This window comes from Amblyraja radiata, chromosome X, assembly GCF_010909765.2.
Source record: "Amblyraja radiata isolate CabotCenter1 chromosome X, sAmbRad1.1.pri, whole genome shotgun sequence".
NCBI classification, from domain to species: domain Eukaryota; kingdom Metazoa; phylum Chordata; class Chondrichthyes; order Rajiformes; family Rajidae; genus Amblyraja; species Amblyraja radiata.
Genome location: NC_045999.1, coordinates 9,607,719 through 9,632,394, shown reverse-complemented (window position 1 = coordinate 9,632,394; position 24,676 = coordinate 9,607,719). Strand labels below are relative to the sequence as shown.

The 24,676-nt window shown below is 49.9% G+C and overlaps 1 protein-coding gene across 5 annotated transcripts in view; it reads left to right on the top strand.

Annotated features, from left to right (window-relative positions):
- Positions 1 to 24,387, top strand: part of ap3b2 (adaptor related protein complex 3 subunit beta 2) — an 87,548-nt gene extending 63,161 nt beyond the window's left edge. For 3 of the 5 annotated variants that reach the window (XM_033015070.1, XM_033015068.1, XM_033015071.1), the window contains 10 exons: positions 261 to 438; positions 1,428 to 1,584; positions 2,610 to 2,682; positions 6,942 to 7,051; positions 8,588 to 8,819; positions 9,514 to 9,598; positions 12,149 to 12,246; positions 13,440 to 13,463; positions 17,323 to 17,461; positions 23,129 to 24,387. In XM_033015070.1, the coding sequence (XP_032870961.1) occupies positions 261 to 438; positions 1,428 to 1,584; positions 2,610 to 2,682; positions 6,942 to 7,051; positions 8,588 to 8,819; positions 9,514 to 9,598; positions 12,149 to 12,246; positions 13,440 to 13,463; positions 17,323 to 17,461; positions 23,129 to 23,279 (1,247 nt within the window). In that variant the 3' untranslated portion in view covers positions 23,280 to 24,387. The remainder of the gene's footprint in view (positions 1 to 260; positions 439 to 1,427; positions 1,585 to 2,609; positions 2,683 to 6,941; positions 7,052 to 8,587; positions 8,820 to 9,513; positions 9,599 to 12,148; positions 12,247 to 13,439; positions 13,464 to 17,322; positions 17,462 to 23,128) is intronic. The other 2 variants (XM_033015073.1, XM_033015069.1) reach the window with 2 other exon arrangements.
- Positions 24,388 to 24,676: the final 289 nt, after the last annotated feature.

The window sequence follows — 24,676 nt, the reverse complement described above, 5'->3', positions numbered from 1 at the left end:
TGTGTATACTTTTTATTTCTGATTTTTGAAAGAGGGAATTCAAAGGAATATCGGGGGGGGGGGGGGGGCAGAGACGTGACCTGGGACTTCTCTCCCACCCCCACCCCCACCCCTGAATTCCCTATGTGTGCCCTGACGCTGGAGGTTGTCCTGGGAGAATAGCCAACATCGACCCTGGCGGGTGCGGTGTCCTCCCCGAGACGCGGTGTAGAGTCCAGGGCAGAGTCCAGAGTCTGCTGAGTGTATCCATTAATCCACAGAGTCCCCCACCACCAGCGAGTCGGAGGAGAGCGCGGGCGGAATGGAAAGCGAGAGCGCCTCGGAGAGCGAGGAGGAAGAGAGCGAAGAGGAGGAGGGCAAGTCGGAGAGGCAGAAGAAGAAGAAGAAGAAGAAAGGGCAGAAGGAGAAGAGCAAGCACGGAGATGAGAGCGAGGACAGGTAGGCGGGGATGTGCATCGTGGGGTCCACTCCCACAGGCAGCAGCCTTCCTGTAACCAAGGGATGGAGGTCCCAAATAACAGAGAAATATGAATTTCTGGAGCACCCTCCCACCCCCCCCCCCCCCCCCCCCCCCACACACACACACACCTCCACCATGCTATACAGCAAGTTTTAGAAGTTTAGTGATATTAATAATCTTTGAAAGATTGTGAGGGCTCACCGGACAAAAGGGAACTACCATCTACAGCAAGGTGGAAGGGAAGGATGCAATTTCAAGGCTATATTTCCTTTCCTTCACGATCTTCCTAATCCAGTTCCTTCCCATTCCCTTCACCAAAAATAATTCCAGTCGAGCAGTCAAACTGGAGAAATAAGGAACTGCAGATGCTGATTTAGATAGACACATAGTGATGGAGTAACTCAGTGGGTCAGGCAGCATCTCTGGGGATTAGATGATGATTCAGGTCAGGGCCCTCCTTCAGACTGATGAAGAAATGTCACCCATCCCTTTTCCCCAGAGTTCCTGCCTGACCCGCTGAGTTACTCCAGCACTTTGTGTCAATCTTTGGTATAGAAGCATAGAAAATAGGTGCAGGAGTAGGCCATTCGGCCCTTCGAGCCTGCACCGCCATTCGATATGATCATGGCTGATCATCCAACTCAGTATCCTGTACCTGCCTTCTCTCCATACCCCCTGATCCCTTTAGCCACAAGGGCCACATCTAACTCCCTCTTAAATATAGCCAATGAACTGGCCTCAACTACCTTCTGTGGCAGAGAATTCCACAGATTCACCACTCTCTGTGTAAAAAATGTTTTTCTCATCTCGGTCCTAAAAGACTTCCCTCTTATCCTTAAACTGTGACCCCCTAGTTCTGGACTTCCCCAACATCGGGAATAATCTTCCTGCATCTAGCTGTATAAACCAGCATTTGTAGTTCCATGTTTCTACAGGAGCGGTAACCTCCCTGTTGTGTTTTTGCCAGCGGGCAGAGTGAAGGCGGAGACAAGGAGAAGAAGCGGAACGAGGAGGAGTCGAGCTCTTCGTCACCTTCCTCCTCCGAGGAGAGTTCATCGGAAAACAGCTCCTCCGAGTCGGAGGAGAACTCGGACTCGGACCTTGGGAAAAAGCACAAGAGGAAGGTGAGGAATGGCGAGCTGTTGCTCAGATTATCAGAGGGGAGCCCTTTTTAGTTACAGCACAGGACTAATGGGATTGTGGGATTAAGTTTAATATTGTCATGTGTACTGTGATACAGTGTAAGATTTTAATATTGGAGGTTGTGGGTTCAAATCCCACCAGGTCCAGCCACTAACTTGAATCCATTAAAGTTAGGGATTAAGAAGGGTCTCTTGACCAGAAACGTCGCCCATTCCTTCTCTCCAGAGATGCTGCCTGTCCCGCTGAATTACTCCAGATTTTTGTGTCTGTCTTTAGATTAAACCAGCATCTGTAGTTCCTTCATACACGGAGCCAAGGATTTGATTCATTGAGATATACAGCATGGAAACAGGCTCTTCGGTCCGTCGAGTCCCCACTAACCATCGATCACCCGATGTTATCGCACTTTCTCATCCATTCCCTACACACAAGGGGCAATTTACAGAAGCCAATTAACTTCCAAATCTGCACGTCTTTGGGATGTCGGAGGAAATTAGACCACTTACACAGTCACAGGAAGAACCTGCAAACTTCACACAGACAGCAGCCAAGAAAGGCGCCCATTAAATAAAATTTATTATTATTATTATTATGAGGAGCGAACCGGGGTCTCTGGCGCTCTGAGGCAGCAGCTCTACCTGTGGTTTAGAATTTCCATTACTGATTTTGGGAAGGGCCGGACATTTTTTGGGTCAGGCCAACATGAGAGTCTCCTTGAGGTGAACTTCCTCCTATTCATCGTAACATTGCAAGGGGAACCACTGAGATCCCAGGAATACCATGGAAACACACAGAGTCGGGCAGCACCAAAACAGGCCCTTCGGCCCACCATGTCCGTGTTGCCCGTTAATAACCCTATCTGTTTCCGTTCTGCATCTCTCTATATCAGCCCAAAAGCGATGTTTGAGCCAGGATAAGGAGCCGGGCAGGAGGGGGGGGGGGGGGGGCGTTATGGAAACTGGAGAAGTTCCTTCAGGATGTGACAAGCCTGTTTCTTTCCTTCTAGTCCGTGGCCAAGTTACCCTCTGGATCGCTCAAAGCTAAAAAGAAGGAAATCTCCCTCCTTGACCTCGATGACTGTGAGTCTTTGGCTTTTAAGAGCTTGGATAATAGCTGAGAAATGTCATTAAATGTGAAGGAATTTTTTTTTTTAAATGGGAATTATTGTAAGATTGTAATAATGTAAGATTATTGTAAATGGTCAGTGCAGACAACAAAACTGTCACCAGTGGTCTGAACAACGGGGGAAGAAGCTGTTCCTGAATCAGGTGATAGGTGCGTTCAAGCTTTTATATCGGGAGAGGGGAGTAACTGGGGTAAAAACGGTCCTTAATTATGTTGAACGAAGGGTCCCGACCCGAAACGTCGCCTATCCATGTTCTACGGAGATGCTGCCTGAGAAGCTGAGTTACTCTAGCACTCTGTGTTTAAGAAGGAACTGCAGATGCTGGAAAATCGAAGGTAGACAAAAGTGCTGGAGAAACTCAGCGGTTACAGCAGCATCTATGGAGCGAAGGAAATAGGCAACGTTTCGTCCCGAAACGTTGCGTATTTCCTTCGCTCCATAGATGCTGCTGCACCCGCTGAGTTTCTCCAGCACTTTTGTCTAGCTTACTCTAGCACTCTGTGTCTTCCATTGATTATGCTGATGCTTTACCCAGGCACTGTGATGTGTAGGTTTGGGTGGGGGGGGGGAGGGGGAGGCTAGTTTGCATAAAGGACTGAGCAGTGTCCACAACTCTCTGCAATTTCTACTTGAAATTCCTTCTATGAAGTGGTGTGGTGGCCCCGGCTTTGCATCTTCCCAGGAAATGGTGCTGGCTTTTGGAACTTCCTGGAGATGACGGGACACTAACTCATCCCGTCGATCGGTCATCACCACAGGGCCCCAGGATCACTCCCCGCTTTTGCTGCGATCCCATCCTGCTTTTCTGCCCACTCTTTCCCCGTGAAAACCTCCTACCCTTTTCCCAGGACCATTTCCCGTCCTTCCCTAGGGAGGCGCAGCGGTAGAGTTGCAGCCTCGCAGCGCCAGAGGAGCGCGACTACGGGTCTTGACTGCGGGTGCTGTCTGTACAGAGTTTGTACGTTCTCCCCGTGACCTGCGTGGGTTTCCTCCGGGTGCTCCGGTTTCCTCCCACACTCCAAAGACGTACAGGTTTGTAGGTTAATTGGTTTGGTAAAATTGTCAATTGTCCCCAGTGTGTGTAGGATAGCGTTAGTGTGCGGGGATCGATCGCTGGTAGGTGCGGTCCCGGTGGGCCGAATGACTGTTTCCGTGCTGTATCTCTAAACTAAACCTCATGACACCAGTTGGCTCACTCCTTTCCCAGGATCACTTCCTATTCATTCCCTGTCAAAGGTTCCCACTTTTTTTCCCACTCAAGGACACTTTCTGCTCTTCCCCAGGGTCACTTCCCACTGTTTCCCCGGATTTGATTCTCTCTCAATCCCTGGGATACACACCTCCCGTTTCCCGGAATGCTCCTCGACGGCTCAATGGTTTCTTTATCACCTGTATCAAGATACAGTGAAAAACTTTTTTTTTCCCTTTGCATGCAGCTTAGCAAGTCTATGGCCATACATTAGCACCCCCCCCCCCCCCACCACCACCACCCCCCACCCTCCCCGCTTAGTACAGCAAGTACAGAACAGCCCACCGAGTCCATATGCAAGAGGTGCCATTTTGGAGCCATTTTACAGTCCCAGCTGCGGCCACAAAGGCTCAATGCAGCCGTCTCCTCCATTACGGTCCTCCCACACATTCTCTGGGACACACCTCTCATGGAGGTGCATCCCCCCCTACCCTCCTTCTCTCCCTGGTGGAAGCTGACTCTGGGACACCCTGGGGTACTGCTTCCTCTCTCTGGACTGTGTTGGTTTCCTGAGCTCGCTATCCTTGGTGCTGAAACCCAGCTGCTGAAACGTTGGACAGCTCCAGAGCAATCAGCCCTGCACACCAACACCAATTACAGCCTGAAGCAGGGTCACGGCCTGAAACATCACCCATTCCTTTTCTCCAGAGATGCTGCTTGACCCACTGAGTTACTCCAGCAATTCGTGTCTATCAACACCAATTACAGACCTCTTGTTCTGGAGATTTTAATTTTTGCTTCCCATAACATTTTAATACTTCAATCTCCTGCCTTCCTTAATTCAGGCAAGCATTTATTTTACTGGATTTTGAATTTTAGTCATAGATACCATGTGAAGCACTATAACGATGGGAAAAGAGGTGGCAAATGAAATACAGTGTAGATTTTAGACTTTAGAGATACAGCATGGAAACTGGCTCTTCGGACCACCGAGTCCACGCCGACCAGCGATCACCCTGTACCCTAGCGCTAACCTAGAGAGAATCTACATTTTTTAAATTTTCCAAAGCAATTAATCTACAAACCTGTACATTTTTCGAGTGTGGGAGGAAACCGGATCACCTGGAGAAAACCCACACGGTCACAGGGAGAACATTCAAACTCCGTACAGACAGCGCTGGGAGTCAGGATTGAACCCGGATGTCTGGCGCTGTAGAGGGCCAGTCCCGCTTTCACGACCTAAATCACGACCTTTTTTACTCGTGGACATTTTTCATCAGGCTAGAAAAACGCCGTGACCTACTTGATGCCACGAGTACCTACGACTAGCATCATGACCTGCTACGACCTACCTACGACCTCGTGACGACCATGCTGCGAGTATGAGTCAAGGGCAAACTCGGCAGAGGTCGTGAATTAGGTCATGAAAGTGGGACAGGCGCTTAAGGCAGCAACTCTACTGCTGCGCCACCCTGTGTCAAGTGTACAGCCATGCACTTTGGAAGAAGGAATAAAGGCCCAGATGCTGACAGTCAGAATCTTTTTCCCAGGCTGTAAATGTCAAAGACGAGAGGGTATAGCTTTAAGATGAGAGGGGAAAGTAAAGGAGATGAGCAGAGCAAGTTTCTTGGACAGGGAGTGGTGGGTGCGTGGAAAGTGCTGCCAGGGGTGGTGGTCATGGCGGTGCTTAAGAGGCTGTTAGATAAGTACATGGATGATGAGGCAATGGGAGATATGCATCATGTGCAGGCAGACTTTAACTAGGCATCATGTACACGTACAGACATTGTGGGCCGAAGGGTTGTTGATGTGCTGTACATGTTCTATGTGGTCACTCACAAGTAATAGCATTGACTATAATTAAAAATGTAATCTTTTATTCATTTTCATCTTCATCAGCTTACTACAGATAAATATATCAATCAATATTTCTTAAACAAAATAATCTTTTAATAAAAATTGATTGTATAAGAACATTTACAAGACAGTTGGACATGTACATGTACTGGAATGGTTTAGACAATAGACAAATAGTAGGCCATTCGGCCCTTCGATGTGATCATGGCTGATCCACCCCAATCAGTACCCCGTTCCTGCTTTCTCCCCATTTAGAAGGATATGGGCCGAATGCTGGCAGGTGGGACTGGTGTATGTGGGGCATCTTGGTCAGCATGGGCAAGTTGGGCCGAAGGGCCTGCTACCGTACTGTATGACTATGATTTTCTGAAATGTTACAAACTAGACTGATTTTTGATAGAGTAATATCTCAAACTATTGGTATCACCGATTATTTCAAAACTGCAATGGTGATGGGTGTGATTGAAAATCCTCATGAAGACTTGGTGAAGTCCAATGCCCTTGGCGGTTGCCTGCGTTGATGTGTGCAGGTCAGGATAAGGGGCATGTCCTGTGCACCCAAACCTGTCACTGCACATGAAAAGACACAACATGCTGGAGTAACTCGGCAGGTCATGCAGCACCCTTGGACAACATGGGTGGGTTTGGATTGGGAACCTTCTTCGGGTCTGAACGTAACCTATCCATGTTGTCCAGAGATGCTACCTGATCTGCTGAGTTATTCATTCCTGCACTGTGTCTTTCCATGATAAACCAGCATCTGCAGCTCCTGGTTTCTACACTATCATTGAACATGTTCAGGTTTGTCTGTCTCTGTTTCTGTGTGTCTGTCTCTGTGTCTGTCTATGTGTCTCCGTGTCTGTCTCTGTCTCTGTGTCTGTCTCTGTCTCTGTGTCTGTCTCTCTCTGTGTCTCTCTGTGTCTCTGTCTGTGTCTCTCGATGTCTGTCTCTGTCTTTCTGTCTCTCTGTCTTTCTGTCTGTCTCTCTCTGTGTCTCTGTCTGTGTCTCTCTGTGTCTGTCTCTGTGTCTCTCTGTCTCTGTCTCTCTCTGTGTCTCTCTGTGTCTCTGTCTGTCAGTGGGCAGATGTTCACAGGGGAGTGTTTGAGCAGCGATGTTTAATGAGCTTAATTGTTAACTTTCTCTCTGCAACGTTTTGCCTTTGCCAGTCAGCGGCCCGTCAGTCCCTCCAACCACTCCATCACCCAACACATTCTCCAAGAGTCTCAACCTGGATCTGCAGGGACTAACCTTGTCCAACTCCAACCTGCCTTCTGAGGTGAGTGTTTGGGTAGCTGAAGGTTCTGGGGTTGGGAGGTGGGTTAGGCAAAAACCTGTCAATCTATGCCTTAAAAATATCCACTAACTTGGCCTCCACAGCCTTCTGTGGCAATGAATCCCACAGATTCCCCACCCTCTGTCCACGTGGGTTTCTCCGGGTGCTCCGGTTTCCTCCCACACTCTGAAAATGTACAGGTTTGTAGGTTAATTGGCTACTGCAAGTTGTAAATTGTCCCTAGCGTACTGGGTGATCGCTGGTCAGTGCAGAAGGGCCTGTTTCTGCGCTGTGTCTCTCAAGCCGCTGCCAGCTGTGTCACTGTGCCGCCCAGCATGCGGGGGTATGTGACACGGGCGTTTTGTCCCGGCTGCCCCCTGGCTCCCGGCAGTGGGGGAGGGGAGCCGGGGTTCAATGGTTCAATTTACTGTCACATAGACAATTAAACGTGACACAGTGAAAATCGTTTTGCGTCTAGGGCAGTCATGTGGGGAACCGTTTTATCGCGCTCAAGAGTCAATAGTGTTTTATGTCATATGTCAAATGTGTCATATGTCCCAGATAGAGCAATGAAATTCGTACTTGCAGTAAGAAAATCAAAGTCCAGATTCCCACATGGTTCGAACAGAGCAGCTCCCGATCTGCTCCGTCGCCCACGACTGGCTCGGCTCGCGATCTATAGTCCCTCTCTTTCCTCTCTTTTTTTAAATCAAAAGTAATTTATTTGCTCTACTCAACAGCCAAAAATCTGTAGCCTCCCTTTGATCTGGTATTTTGTTGGTTCACATGCTTGATCAATGGTGTTTTATCATTAATGTTTTATTATTATTAATGTTTCGTGTTTTCTGAGTCATTCGTAACTGTCACTGTATGTCTTGTTGTTACTTGCGGGCGGAGCACCAAGGCAAATTCCTTGGATGTGAATACTTGGCCAATAAACTTACTTACTTATTTAATTACTATCACGATACAAAACAAGGCTGTGGTGACACACCCACCACATTACAAAATTACAAAATTATTCAGACATTAAATTTCCAAACAACTATGATACAAATAGACTAGATAACTACGATACAACGATGTCCCTCTCTAACCCCACCTGGGCGCAGGTGGACTTAACCCCGGTAAAGGGGCAAGCATCTGGCTTGGACAAAGCCCTCTTCCACCTGGCGCCTTGACTCGTGGATGGCCAGCTTGGCCAGGCCTAGGAGCAACCCAACCGGGACATCTTTGGTCCCTGGGTACCATCGACAGTTCTTCGGTAGCTGATAGCAGAGTTGCTCCTCCCCCGACGTACCCTAGGTGGAGTGGCGGTGCTCCTTGCCCTCTGACCCTGGCTACAAGGGACGCTTCTCTTCTCCACGTCGGCCATCTTGTGTTCCGGGGACAACCTCCTGCAGCCCAGCTAAAGGCGCCATTAACCCGGTTCACCTCCCGACGGGCCCTTGCACTCCACGCCCGATTTCTGCAGCGACTCCATTCCATGTCCAACCGGGGTGGGAGCTTTACCCCGGCGTTCCTTGTTTCCCGCTGCAGATGTCGAGTCCGTCGCTGGGCCGCGTGAAGACCTACGAGCTGCTGCATCGCCTGACGGGCGAGGGGCTGTCGGTTCGCTACCACTTCAACCGGCGCCCCTTCAGCCCCGACCAAGCCATGGTCTCCGTGCAGATGCAGTTCACCAACAACTCCGACATGGACATCCGCCACCTCCACGTCAACGAGCCCAAGCTGCACTCCGGGATGAGGATGCAGGGATTCAAGGAGATCGGTAAGCAAGCGGGAACGCCGCTCAGCTTCCCCTCCGCCTGAGAACCATCAGGGAGTCGATATCTTGCACCGGGTCAGTGAGTTGGTGGGCCGCTGGGAATGGCCCCTGGTGTGTGGTTGAGGGGAAGAATTCAGGGGGGGGGGTTGATGGGAATGTGGGAGGAATCAGTGGGAGTCTCAGCCAGTCTACACCTCACACTCCACCTCGGGAGAGTGAGTGGCGGAGGGGCCGGGTGGGAGAGTGAGTGGGGGATGGGGGGGGGAGAGTGAGTGGGGGATGGGGGGGGGAGAGTGAGTGGGGCGTGGGGTGGGGAGAGAGAGTGAGGGGGGAGACTGTTCACGGCACAATAAAAGAGAAAGGGTTTGCAGCATTTTTTGTAGCAGGGAGAACGTGCAAACTCCAAACAGACAGCACTCGTAGTCAGAATCGAACCTGTGTCTCTGGCAATGTAAGGCAGCAACTATACCACTGAGCCACCGTGCCGCGCTCATCCTTTCAAATCATCTCCCCAGAAACGTTGATTGGGATTACGGGACATTGCCTTCCAGGCACCTTGCGGCTGCATGTCTAAAATACACCGTGGGTCATAAACCACCAATGTGCTGAGGTTGTGAGGTGTTGCAAAGATGCAATTCTCCGTCTTCTTCGATGGTCTATTCTAAGGAGATATTTTCCCTCTTGTCCACGTCCACAGATGTCCTGCAGCCCGGTGACGTTGCCTCGGAGGCCATGGGCATTGACTTCTGCGATTCCACACAGGCAGCCAACTTCCAGCTGTGGTGAGTGGCAGTGAGGTTCCTGGGCCACACATCTGTCTCCCTACAGAGCTGTCAGCAAGGAATAGTCAATCGCTCGATGTGTGTGTGTGTAAAATAAACATAGCCTTCAGGATCCCCTTTATACGCCTTCCCCTCAATCTAAACAATGCCGGGGCATTGATGTTGTAGCTTCATAGACTGTTATAGGAAGGAACTGCAGATGCTGGTTTAAACTGAAGATAAGCACAGAAAAGTAGGGTAACTCAGCCAGTCAGGCAGCATCAGTCTGAAGAAGGGTCTTGACCTGAAACATCACCCATTCCTTCTCTCCAGAGATGCTGCCTGTCCCGCTGAGTTACCCCAGCTTTTTGTGTCTAGATAGAGCTCTTAAAGATAGCGGAATCAAGGGATTATGGGGAGAAGGCAGGAACGGGGTACTGATTGGGGATGATCAGCCATGATCACAGTGAATGGCGTTGCTGGCTCGAAGGGCCGAATGGGCTACTCCTGCACCTATAGTCTATTATTCCAACTTTTTGTGTCTATCTTCACAGTGGTTCGGTGGATTTGGTGTATTGCATGCCAGTGGTGGTCTGTGAGACCCACGTCTGTCTCTGCAGGGACCCCACTGAGGAACAGTCAAAGGGGGAAGCAAACTGGTCTTGGCTCTCAAGCTCAGGACCAAATGGCCTACTCGGGTCACAGTTTAAGGATAAGGGGGAAGTCTTTTAGAACCGAGATGAGAAAAACATTTTTCACACAGAGAGTGATAAATCTGTGGAATTCTCTGCCACAGAAGGTAGTTGAGGCCAGTTCATTGGCTATATTTAAGAGGGAGTTAGATGTGGCCCGTGTGGCTAAAGGAATCAGGGGGTATGGAGAGAAGGCAGGTACTGGATACTGAGTTGGATGATCAGCCATGATCATATCTAATGGTGGTGCAGGCTCGAAGGGCCGAATGGCCTACTCCTGCACCTATTTTCTATGTTTCTATGTTTCCTGCACCTATTGTCTATTGGAACAACATAGATGGAAGGAGCAGAGAAAGTTCAAGACTGCATTGAATTGGAATTTGCCCAATGATTCTTTAAACCAAGATACTGGTGAGGCCGCATTTGGAGTATTATATTCGGTATTCATCACCTTGCTATAGGAAGGATGTCGTTAAGCTGGAAAGAGTACAGAGATTAACGAGGATGTTGCCTGGAGTCGGGGGTCTGAGGTGTACGGAGAGGTTGGGAAGGCTAGGACATTATTCCATGGAGCACAGAGGCTGAGGGGTGATCTTATAGAGGTGTATAATATCATGAGGGGAATTGACAGGGTAGAGGAACCAAAATCCAGTGGACATAAGCTTAAAGGTAGACAAAAGTGCTGGAGAAATTCAGCGGGTGCAGCAGCATCTATGGAGCGAAGGAAATAGGCAACATTTCGGGCCGAAACGTTGCCTATTTGCTTCGCTCCATAGATGCTGCTGCACCCGCTGAGTTTCTCCAGCACTCTTGTCTACCTTCGATTTTCCAGCATCTGCAGTTCCTTCTTAAACAAAGGACATAAGCTTAAGGTGAGAGGAGAAAGACTTAATAGGAACCTGAGGAGCAACGTTGTCACTGAGAGGGTGGAGGGTGTGTGGAACGAGCTGCCTGAGGAATTAGTTGAGGGAAGTAAATAACAACATTTAAAAGACAGAAGATCGACACAAAAGGTTGGAGTAACTCAGCTGGTCAGACAGCATCTCCGGAGTAAAGGGATAGGTGACGCTGACAGAGATGCTGCCTAACCCATTGAGTTACTCCATCTTTTTGTGTCTATCTTTGGTTTAAACCAACATCTGCAGTTCCTTCCTACACATTTAAAAGACATTTGGACCAGTACATGGATAGGATCAGTTTGGAGAGATTTGGGACAAATGTGGGCACCTGTGTTGCATCAGTGTGGGAGGAGGGGCGGGTGCTACAAGGTGGGGGGGGGGGGGATGGGAGATGTGGGGCAGAGAACGGGTGGGTGGGGAGATTGAGGAAGTGGGGGTGATAGGGTGTGGAGTGGGACTCCTGGGCATGGGGGGGGGGGGGGTTTGGGGACTGGGGGGCGGCAGGTAGGGGAATTGGGGGTGAGAGGGTGTGGAGTGGGACTCCTGGGCATAGGGGGGGGGGGGTTTGGGGACGGGGGGGCGGGCAGGTAGGGGGATTGGGGGTGAGAGGGTGTGGAGTGGGACTCCTGGGCATAGGGGGTTGTGGGGGGGTGGGAGGGTGTTTGGGGAGGGGGGGGCAGGCAGGTGGGGGGGTGTGGGGCAGAGGGTGCTGGGTTGCACAGCTCTGGGCGGAGGGACGGGGGCAGAGTGAGGATTACTGGCGGGAGTGCGATGGGGACCGTGCCCGGTGCGGCGGGAGTGTTCTCCCAGCGTGTGGCGTCAACTCCTGGTGTGGTGTCTCACCCAGTTCTCTCGACACCGTGTCTCCCCCTGGTGTTCCCGTCACGGCGGTTATCTCCCCCCCGGTTCTCCCGGTCACGGTGGGTGTCTCCAGGTGATGGGTGGGCCTACTCTGACGGTGTTCCCCCCGGTTCTTGCAGCTCACAGACCCGGCAGTTCTACATGTCCATCCAGCCACCGGTGGGGGAGCTGATGATGCCCATCTTCATGACCGAGAACTCCTTCAAGAAGGAGCAAGGTGAGTGTCTACCCGGCAACAGCCGGCCAATCTGAGCAAGAGAGGCCTGGCGGGGTCTACCCGGCAACAGCCGGCCAATCTGAGCAGGAGAGGCCTGGCGGGGTCTACCCGGCAACAGCCGGCCAATCAGAGCAGGAGAGGCTTGGTGGGGTCAACACTACTTGCGCCAGTTTGTAGAGTGGACTCCCTCCGGCCCAGCTCCCACTTACACCGATGGCCGTGCTGGACGAGTGGTCACGGGGCAACCGGCCATCATTGCATCCACCGTTACCTCTCAATACGATACGATCGAACTTTATTTATCCCAGGAGGGACATTGGTTTACCATTAGTCATAAAACACAAGATACATGAAACATGAAATGAAAGTGCAAAGATTGGGGAGGGAATGTGGGGAGGGGAGTTAGTCTACTCTGCAACAGAAGGGGAGGAGTTGTACAGTTTAATAGCCACAGGGAAGAAGCATCTCCTGTGGCGTTCTGTGCTGCATCTTGGTGGAACCAGTCTGTTGCTGAAGGTGCTCCTCAGGTTGACCAGTGTGTCATGGAGGGGGTGAGCTGTATTGTCAGTGTCTGTGGTGCAGTGGGAATGCTGGCCCTGCCTGAGTTCCGGATGCCCCACACTGATTTTAATCAGTGTGGGGCATCCGGCCCCTCCCCAGCCTGGTAACACACAGGGGAATCTCCTCGCTGCTTGCGAATGTCCCCCTTGGGTGGTTTTTTTATTGTCACGTGTACCAAGTTACAGTGAAAAGCTTTTGTTGCGTGCTAACCAGTCAGCGGAAAGACAAGACATGAATACAGTCGAGCCATCCACAGTGTAAGGATGCATGATAAAGGGAATATACATCAATAACGTTTAGTGCAAGATCAAGTCCAATCAAAGATAGTCCCAGGGTCTCCAATGAGGTAGATAGTAGCTCAGGACTGCCTTCTTGTTGTTGGTAGGATGGTTCAGTTGCCTGATAACAGCTGGGAAGAAACTGTCCCTGAAGTAGTTGGGGGCTTGGCATGTCTTACCGTTCCCAGTGGGGAGTGAGGGGTGTGTAAGTCAGTCCCTGGATCTGGGACTCTCTGTAACCCAGCCTCCCCAAGCACGACAGGGACCCAGCTGAAAGCTCAGGTCAGGGATCTGTCACACTAACTCGGTTTCTCTTACCTCATTGCACTTTGTTTCCCCCTCTTGCTCTCGTAGAACAGCTGTTAAACACCAGCACCGGTAAGTAGCTGCCCGGCAAGACTCAGTGTGTCTCCCCGTGGATGTGACATCCTCCTCACACTGCCGCTGTGTTTGTCTGTAATGTCTGTGCGTTATGGTCCTAGAGGAGCATCTTGTCCATACTCTGCCCAGGAGTGTTCTGTTACCCCAGTGGTCTTGGACAAACATCCCTCCCTTTCCCCAGCTGGTGTAGGGAACAATTGGATGCGGTGATACCACGTTACAGAAGCATTGCATCGCTTGCGCATGTATCGATGTGAGGGAAATGGTGCATGCTTGCTTGGCTGCTCCCTTTCCCCAGGCTTGAAGGCGCTACCCCCGGCACAGTGTTCACCGGAAAACCGGAGCAGGGAGATTCCTCCTTCCAGAGTACTCCATCACACACACGCGCGCACACACGCAAGGAAACCAACATGCACACACACACACACACACATAAAGAAACCAACATAGACACAGACACACACACACACGCAAGGAAACCAACATAGACGCACACACACACACACGCAAGGAAACCAACATAGATGCACACACACACACACACACACACACACATAAAGAAACCATAGACACAGACACACACACACGCAAGGAAACCAACATAGACGCACACACACACACATGCACACACAAAGAAACCAACATAGACACACACACACACACCCAAACAAACCAACATTGACACAGCCACAGCCACACACACACACACACACAAATAAACCAACATAGACACACACACACACACACACACACAAAGAAACCAACATTGACACAGACAAACACGCGCACACACACCCACACACAGAAACCAAAATAGACACACACACACACACACACGCGCACACACACCCACACACAGAAACCAAAATAGACACACACACACACACACACACACATAAAGAAACCAACATTGACACAGACAGACACACACACACACACAAAGAAACCAACATAGACACACACACACACACACAAAGCGATACATAGACACACACACACACAAATAATCCGATACGTAGACACACACACACACACACACACAAAGAAACCCACACAAACAAACACACACACACAGTTAATGTTTATTCTCTCTGTGAATCCTGGAGTTGGGAATGAGGGAACAACTAATCCAGTGGGATTTGTGCACTTTCCTGTAATGAAAGGTCAGTGTATGTTAAGGGAATTGGGGGCCACTGTGCAGGAACAAGATTACTGAGCGACAAGATCAGCCTTAGTGAGCAGTTTTGGGTCCTGTATCTGAGGAAGGATGTGCTGGCATTAGAGGGGGTCCAGAGGAGGTTTACGGGGATGATTGGGTTAACGTATGATGAGTATTTAACAGCACCTTGCATGTACTCGCTGGAGTTTAGAAGGATGAGGGGGACCTCATTGAAACTTACCAAATAGTGAAAGGCCTTGATAGAGTGGATGAGGAGAGGATGTTTCCAGTAGTGGGAGAGTCCAGGACCAGAGGCCTCAGAATAAAAGGACATACCTTTGGGAAGGAGATGAGGAGGAATTTCCTTAGTCAGCGGATGGCCAACTTGTGGAATTCATTGCCACAAGCGGATGCAGAGGCCAATTCAATGGATATTTTAAGGCGGAGATTGACGGATTTGTGATTAGTACGGGTGTCAGGTTATGGGGAGAAGGCAGGAAAATGGGGATGAGAGGGAAAGAGATCAGCCATGATTGAATGGCGGAGTAGACTTGCTGGTCTGAATGGCCTAATTCTGCTCCTATACCATATGAACTTATGGTCTTATTGAATGGTAGAGCAGACATGAGAGGCCGAAGGGCCTGCTGGTGTCCATTCTCAGTAATGTCACTGAATGATGCCACAGGTTCACGGGGCTGTGTGTGGCGTTGTTGTTATCGCATCTTTCAACTATCAACCCGCTAACGTCAATCCCACCACCACTGCCAAATGGGACAAGAACTATTCTAAATCCATTCAGGGACAGTGGCCATTTCTCAACTTGACACTGGCCTGAGCTGGGATTATTCACAACCTCTACTGAACAATACCTGGAGAATAGTGCTCAGGTGTGGTCGCCCCCCCCCCCCCCCCACCCACCCCCAGCTCGATGCCGTGAAGCTGAAATGAGTGCAGACTGAGAATTACGAGGATGCTGCCAGGTCTCGATGGCCTAACTTTATAGGGAGAAGTTGGGCAGGCTGGGACATTATTCCTTGGAGCGCAGGAGGCCGAGAGATGATCTTGTAGATAGACACAAAACTGGAGTAACTCAGCGGGTCAGACGTCATCTCTGGAAAAAAAGAATAGGTGACGTTTCGGGTCAAGATCCTTCAGGTTCTGGAGAAAAGGAATAGACGATGTTTCGGATCGAAACCCTTCTTCAGACTTGCAGAGATGTATAAAATCAAGAGTGGGAGAGATAAGGTGCATGCCCATAGTGTATTTCCCAGGGTTGGTGAACAAGAACTAGGGGGGGAAGACTTACCTTGAGAGGGGGGAAGATTTGATAGGAACCTGTGGGCAATGTTCATTACACAAAGGGTGGTGATAATGTGGAACGTGCTGCCAAAGCAGGTAGTTGAGGCAGGTACAATAACAACATTTAAGGGACATTTGGACGGGTAGATGGATAGAAACTGTTTGGAGGGATGTGGGCCGAATGGGACTAGTGTAGATGGGGCATCTTGATCGGCATGGGCAATGGTGCTGCATGACACTATGACTCTGTCCTGAAGGACCGTGGTGCTGTTTGACTTGGCTGAATGCAAACCTCGGGTTGTGTTGGTCAGCAGATAACGTGCAGATTGCAAAGATCACGGTGGTGGTTCTGTTTTAGATCCCCTTCCTCGTAGACCACCCAGGGGAGGAAGCGGGGAGGTAGAGAGGTGGCAGCAACTGGGCAGAGTGGCATGAAGTAGAGAGGCTGCGGGCTGGTGCATGTATTCCTGCTGCATTGGCCATAAGACATTGGAGCAGAATTTGGCAATTCGGCCCATCGAGTCTGCTCCGCCATTTGATCATGGCTGATCTATCTTTCTCTCTCACCCCCATGCACCTGCCTGCTTTTGACACCCTTACTAATCAAGAGCCTATCAATCTCCGCTTTAAAAATACCCAATGTCTTGGCCTCCACCGCCGTCTGTGGCAATGAATTCCACAGATTCAACACCCTCTGGCTAAAGAAATTCCTCCTCTTCTTTCTAACAGTACAAGCTTTTATTCAGAGGCTGTGCCCTCTGGTCCTATACTCTCCCACCAGTGGAAACATCCAATCCACATCCACTCTATCCAGGCTGTTCATTAATCAAATCACAGCCAGGTCACTGCTAGGAGATGGTGGGAAAGGCGTGTGTGGGGCAGGGAAGGGCACATGCACTCACACACCCATCCTACATGTGAGCACTGCAACTTCAAAGGGATAATTGAGGAAGCAGGTTGTCCACACACCTGTTCCGCCCCAGGTGAGACAGGTGAACCCTTTAGAAGGAAAGCCCTCAAAGATAACCTTCCCCACCTTACCAACGGACACAAGAGACTCCCATCCCTCAAATCCCATAAAGATCTGGGCATGAGTTGGGTCTCACCAGGATTCAAACTGGCACCATCTCACCGTGTCTCAAATGTCCTTTTGTAAGAGTATCTCTGAACTCACTGGTGTAAACTGTGGGGAAGTCCCTCCCTTGCCATGGATACACATCGAGGCCAAATTGAGCAAGAAGTCAGGGAGACTGTACTGTTTTGAGTGGACACTGGCACATTGGTGTTATTGTTGGGGCCTCCAAGTACCTCTGTACGGTTGAGGGAGAGAGGAGACTGAGTTAAATGTTGATGCTCATTGTCCTAACGCTGCTTTGTTCTTCCTGCCACGCTTCAAAGGGAAACTGATGGGGATGAATGAAATCAATGAGAAGCTGACCCTCACGGAGCAATGCCGGAGTGACCAGGCCGTTGTCCAGCGGGTGCTGTCGACAGCTAACCTCGGGCGGGTGCCCTGTGGCCAGAGCGACGAGTACAGGTAACCATGGCGTTTTACACAAGGGGTGGCGGGTGTATGGAACAAGCTGCCGGAGGAGGTAATTGAGGCAGGAACTATCGAAACGTTTGGATGGGTATACGGATAGGGCAGGTTTACTATGTGAGCACGGTTTGCCCTAGCGAGGGACATACATAGCTGTATATCCACAAAGATTCCTGATGAGAGAGTGTGGCCATTAGGATTCAGCACACTTTGCCGCTGAATGGCTGACACAGCAAACACTCCCTGTCCACCAATGCAGCAGAAAAATAAACAATGATTCATAGTTTGGTGCCAAGGAGGTCAAGTTACATGACGTTACACAAAGAAGACCATGTCGGGGTCCGCTGAGAATGAAGGGGAACCCAGCGAGGGGGGGGGGGGCACCGACAACAAAAGGGGCTCAGTGGGGGGGGCACCTGCTGCCACGTGCAGCGGCAGCCCTGGTTCATAGAAAATGGGTGCAGTAGCAGGCCATTCAGCCCTTCGAGCCAGCACCACCATTCAATATGATCATGGTTGATCATCCAAAATTAGTACCCCGTTCTAGAATTTCCCCCATAACCCTTGATTCCTTTAGCCCCAAGAGCTAAATCTAACTGTCCTGAAATCTAACTCTGTCCTGAAATCTAACACTGCCTTCTGGTGCAGAGAATTCCACTGATTCACAACTCTCTGGGTGAAAACGTTTTTCCTCATCTCAGTCTTAAATGGCCTGCCCCTTATTCTTAAACTGTGACCCCTGGTTCTGGACTTCCCCCAACATCGGGAACATTTTTCCTGCATCTACCCTGTACAATCCTCTAAGAATTTTATATGTTTCTATAACATCTCCTCTCATCCTTCTAAATTCCAGTGAATACAAACCCAGTCGACCCATTCTTTCATCATATGTCAGTCCCGCCATCCCGGGAATTAACCTGGTGAAACTACACTGCGCTCCCTCAATAGCAATAATGTCCTTCCTCAAATTAGGAGACCAGAATTGCACCCAATATTCCAGGTGTGGTCTCACCAGGGCCCTGTACAACTGCAGTAGGACCTCCTTGCTCCGAAACTCAAATCCTCTCGCAATGAAAACCAACTGGCTTTCTTCACTGCCTGCTGCTGTACCTGCATGCTTACTTTCAGTGACTGATGTCCAAGCACACCCAGGTCTCGCTACACCACCCCTTCTCCTAATCTGACATCAGATAATAATATGCCTTCCCGTTCGTGCCACCAAAATGGATAACCTAACATTTATCCACATTATACTGTATCTACCATGCTTCTGCCCACTCGCCCAACCTATTCAAGTCACCCTGCAGCCTCATAGCATCCTCATCGCAGCTCACACTGCTTTGTGTCATCCACAAACTTAGAGATATTACATTTAATTCCCTCGTCTAAATCATTAATATATATTGTAAACAACTGGGGTCCCAGCACCGAGCCTTACGGCACCCCACTAGTCACAGCCTGCCATTCTGAAAAGGACCCGTTAATTCCTACTCTTTGCTTCCTGTCTGCCAACCAGTTCTCTATCCATGTCAATTCCCTACCCCCAATACCATGTGCTCTAGTTTTGCACACTAATCTCTTGTGTGGGACCTTGTCAAAGGCTATTTGAAAGTCCAGATACACCACATCCACTGGCTCTCCCTTATCCATTCTACTTGTCACATCCTCAAAAAATTCCAAAACATTTGTCAAGCATGATTTCCCCTTCATAAATCCATGCTGACTGACTGATCCTGTCACTGCTTTCCAAATGTGTTGCTATAACATCTTTAATAATCGACTCCAGCATCTTCCCCACTACCGATGTGAGGCTAACTGGTCTATAATTCCCCGTTTTCTCTCTCCCTCCTTTCATAATAAGTGGAGTTACATTGGCTACCCTCCAGCCCACAGGAACTGATCCAGAGTCGAGAGAACATTGGAAAATGATCAGCAATGCATCCACGATTTCTAGGGCCATCTCCTTGAGTACTCTGGGACCATCAGGCCCTAGAGATTTATCTGCCTTCAATCCCAACAGTTTACCGATCACCATTTCCTGACTTATGTGGATTCCCTTCAGTTTCTCCCTCCCACGAGATCCTCGGCCCCCTAGTATTTCCGGGAGATTGTTTGTGTCTTCCTTAGTGAAGACAGAACCAAAGTACTCGTTTAACTGTTCTGCCATTTCCTTGTTTCCCATTATAAATTCACCTGTCTCTGACTAAGGGTCCTACATTCGTATTCCTTCATCTTTTCCTTTTTACATACCTGTAGAAACTTTTTATATTCCCCGCAAGCTTTCTTTCATGCTCTTAATTAACCCCTTTGTCCTCCTCTGTTGAGTTCTAAATGTCTCCTAGTCCTCTGGTTTGCTGCTTCTTCTGGCCAATTTATATGCCTCTTCCTCGGCTTTAACACTATCCTTGACTTCCCTCGTCAGCCACGGTTGAGCCGCCTTCCCAGTTTTATTTTTTTCGCCAGACAAGGATGAACAATTTCTGGAGTTCATCCATGTGGTCTTTAAATCTTCACCATTGCATCTCCACTGTCAACCCTTTAAGTATAATTTGCCAGTCTATCCCAGCCAATTTCCTTCTCCTACCTTCAAAGTCTCCTTGAGTCAAGTTCAGTACCCTAGTCTCTGAATGAACTGTGTCACTCTCCATCCTAATGCTGCGAGCAGAAGATAAGACTGCTCCATGAACTTTTTGTAACTTTGTCGGTGGCAGAAGCGAGGCGACTCTTTGCGTACTGCCTAGGAGCGATCTGCTGTCTGATTTTACGTGGTCGTCTGCAAAATGATGGATTTCACTGAACGTGGGTACATGTGATAGAGTAGCGTTGAATCATTGATTCAGGGAAATGGGTTCAAAACCTATGACAGGAACAGAAAATGTGTCGGAGGGACCTGCAGATACTGGTTTACATCAAAGACAGGCACAAAATGCTGGAGTAACTCAGCGGGACAGGCAGCATCTCTGGATAGACGGAATGGGTGACGTTTCCGGTCAAGACCCTGCTTCAGACAGAGTCAGGGGAGAGGGAAACATAGAAACATAGAAAATAGGTGCAAGAGTAGGCCATTCGGCCCTTCGAGCCTGCACCGCCATTCAATATGATCATGGCTGATCATCCAACTCAGTATCCTGTACCTCCATACCCCCTGATCCCTTTAGCCATAAGAGCCACATCTAACTCCCTGTTAAATATAGCCAATGAACTGGCCTCAACTACCTTCTGTGGCAGAGAATTCCAGAGATACACCACTCTCTGTGTGAAAAATGTTTTCCTCATCTCGGTCCTAAAAGATTTCCCCCTTATCCTAAAACTGTGACCCCTTGTTCTGGACTTCCCCAACATCGGGAACAATCTTCCTGCATCTCGCCTGTCCAACCCCTTAAGAATTTTGTAAGTTTCTATAAGATCCCCCCTCAATCTTCTAAATTCTAGCGAGTACAAACCAAGTCTATCCAGTCTTTCTTCATATGAAAGTCCTGACATCCCAGGAATCAGTCTGATGAACCTTCTCTGTACTCCCTCTATGGCAAGAATGTCTTTCCTCAGATTAGGAGACCAAAACTGTACGCAATACTCCAGGTGTGGTCTCACCAAGACCCTGTACAACTGCAGTAGAACCTCCCTGCTCCTATACTCAAATCCTTTTGCTATGAATGCTAAAATACCATTCGCCTTCTTCACTGCCTGCTGCACCTGCATGCCTACTTTTAATGACTGGTGTACCATGACACCCAGGTCTCGTTGCATCTCCCCCTTTCCTAATCGGCCGCGAGGGAAACGAGAGCTATGGAAGGGTAAGGTGTGAAAACGAGAGATCAAAGGGGATAAAGTTCAAGGAAAATGTAGAATAGATCATTGTTAGCTCAGGGAAGGTGGCAACGTGGCATACAATGTAAAATATAATCAGGAAGACAGTCAGACTGGCCGGAGAACAGCCCCCTGTAAAGACTCCATGCCCTACTCCCAATTCCTCCGCCTACGCCGCATCTGTTCCCAGGATGAGACGTTCCACACCAGGGCATCGGAAATGTCCTCGCTCTTCAGGGAACGGGGATTCCCCTCCTCCACCATAGATGAGGCTCGCACCAGGGTCTCTTCCATACCCCACAACACTGCTCTCTCTCCCCATCCCCGCACTCGCAACAAGGGCAGAGTCCCCCTAGTCCTCACCTTTCACCCCACCAGCCGGCAAATACAACAAATAATCCTCCGCCATTTCGCCACATCTTCCCATCTCCCCCCATGTCTGCCTTCCGCAAAGACCGCTCCCTCCACAACTCCCTTGTCAATTCTTCCCTTCCCTCCCGTACCACCCCCTCCCCGGGCACTTTCCGTTGCAACCGCAAGAAATGCAACACCTGTCCCTTCACCTCCCCCCTCGACTCCATTCAAGGACCCAAGCCGTCGTTCCAGGTGCGACAAAGGTTCACCTGTATCTCCTCCAACCTCATCTACTGCATCCGCTGCTCTAGATGTCAGCTGATCTACATCGGTGAGACTAAGCGGAGGTTGGGCGATCGTTTCGCCGAACACCTCCGCTCAGTCTGCAATAACCTACCTGAACTCCCGGTGGCTCAGCACTTCAACTCCCCCTCCCATTCCCAATCCGACCTCTCTGTCCTGGGTCTCCTCCATTGCCAGAGTGAGCAACACCGGAAATTGGAGGAAAAGCACCTCATATTCCGCCTGGGTAGTTTGCGTCCGGATGGCATGAACATTGAATTCTCCCAATTTTGCTAGCCCTTGCTGTCTCCTCCCCTTCCTTAACCCTTGAGCTGTCTCCTCCCATCCCCCCGCCCTCGGGCTCCTCCTCCTCCCTTTTTCCTTCTTTCTCCCCCCCACCCCCCATCAGTCTGAAGAAGGGTTTCGGCCCGAAACATCACCTATTTCCCTCGCTCCATAGATGCTGCTGCACCCGCTGAGTTTCTCCAGTTTTGTGTGGCCGGAGAACTAAGATGGGGGAGGGATGTTATCTTCAAGCAATGTTGTTTTAGCAAAGTACCTATCTCTAACGAACTGCCTGGTCATTGGAAAAGCAAAGTGCAGAAACAAAGAACTGCAGATGCTGGTTTACAAAAAAAGACGCAAAGTGCTGGAGTAACTCAGTGGGTCAGGCCGTATCTCCGGAGAACATGGATAGGTGATGTTTTGGGTCGGTCCCTTCTCGACTTACTAGTGTTCTATAGTGAACCAATTCTGGCCTATGTGAGTGTTGGAGTAACTCGCATAGTAATCTGCGGAGGGAACAGACTGACAACTTCTTGGGCCCTTCATCAGACTCTGGCGTGTGTGAGTGTGTACTTAACAACTTGCTCAGTTAAGGGACACTTAAGGATGAACAATAATTAGCCCCCAGTGCCAGCTATATCCACACGACATGAGTTACTAAACTTACAGTCCGACGAAGGGTCTTGACTCGAAACATTTGACTCGAAACATCACCCATTCTTTTTCCCAGAGATGCTGCCTGTCCCAGCATTTACTCCAGTTACTCCAGCATTTTGTGTCTATCTTCAGTTTAAGCATCTGCAGTTTTTCCCTACACAATAAACTTTCTAAAGTCATTGAAGTGTAAGAGTTCCGTTTGTAATTCTGGTCATGATACGGTGCTCCGGCGAATGTTTCCTGAGCTGAGTTGCTCTGCCTTGTTCCCCCCCCCGGCAGGTTTGCCGCTCGGACCGTGAGCGGCGGTGCTCTGGTCCTCATCACCCTGGTGACCAAGGACAACAGCGCTGCCCAGCTGACCGTCAACTGTGAGAAGATGGTGATCGGCACGATGATGGCCAAGGAGATTGTGGAGACACTGACCCAGTGACGCGGGCCCTCGGTGAGATGGTCGCCCGCCCGCTCACTCCCCCTTGTCAAACCATCAACGGCAGGAGAAACAGGTGACCCGGTGGGCCAGGGCCAGCCAACTCCACCAGCACCCCTTCCAAAACACACGCAGGGGTCCCTGAATAACTCGGTGAAGAGATATCCACACGGTTCACCCCGCTGAAAGACAAGTCGCCAATCCTTACGTCCTGCACCCTCTCAACTGAAGAAACTGCCCCTTTATTTAATGCTGGTCTGTCTCTCCCCTTAACCACTCTCCCCATCACAGATCCAACTTACAATGGAATCACGGTTAATTCTTCATTTTAATCATGTATTTAATTAATTTGATGTTCCCTCCCTGAATCCCCCTCTTTTCTCAGAGATTGATGTTTCCGCAAAGCTTTTGGTAGCTGTCCTTCTTGGGGTGAGTCTAGCTAATATAGTACTGTTTGTAACTATGAACTCATTGTTCTCCGGGACTGGTCTGCCTGTAGCTGTGGGATACTTGGTCTCCAGAACTTCCGTCTGTAGCTTTGGGATTACTTTGGCCTCCTAGACTGGTCTGCCTGTAGTTTTGGAAAACCTGGCTCTCCAGAATTGATTTACCTGTAGCTTTGAGGTAACTGATCTCCAAGACCTCTTCTGACCTATGAAACTTGGCCTCCAGATTGGGTCCGCCCAGAGATGCGAGGTGCTCGTTCACTGGAACTGGTCTGCCCGTACCTTTCAGATACTTGTTTCCTGGGACAGGTCTGTCTGAACCTTTGAGATACAGGCCCACCACCAATTTTCCACCAACTGATGGGCCAGTGCCTCCTATAATCACGAGAGCGCTCTTGAACTCCCCCCACCCCCCCTGGAAGTTCCCCCTGAAAATGTGGCGCCTATGCTGGCTGAGGAGGACTTCCGCGGCCAACCGGCGGGTCGTATTTGCCGCCTGCCTCCGAGGCTCTGGAGCCGGCAGATCCATTCCCTTGGCCGATTTACAAGGCTGACTTTGTGGGCCGGAATCTCCCTCCCTCAGCAGCATAGGCGGACCGTTCCAGTACCGCTGGACTCCGCTCAGTGGCCGTGACCGCTGTTGGTCTGGCCAAACGGATAATCCAGAGGTGTTCTGGAAGCATGGGTGCTGGAATATCGGGGGGTGGATCTGAACTTGGTGTCCAGGGTGGGTATGGATATGCCTGTACCGCTGAGCTACTTGTTCTTTGGGCATGGCCTCCCCGTAGCTTTGACATACTTGGCCTCCAGGGCAGGTCAGCGATTAGGAGTGCATTTGGTTGGAAATTGCCAATTCACCCATGAGTGATAGGGTGCCCCCGCCATTTCTATCAAACTGTACCATCCACAAAGAACTCAAGAGGCAGCATCACTCAACCCTTTGTCACAGCAACC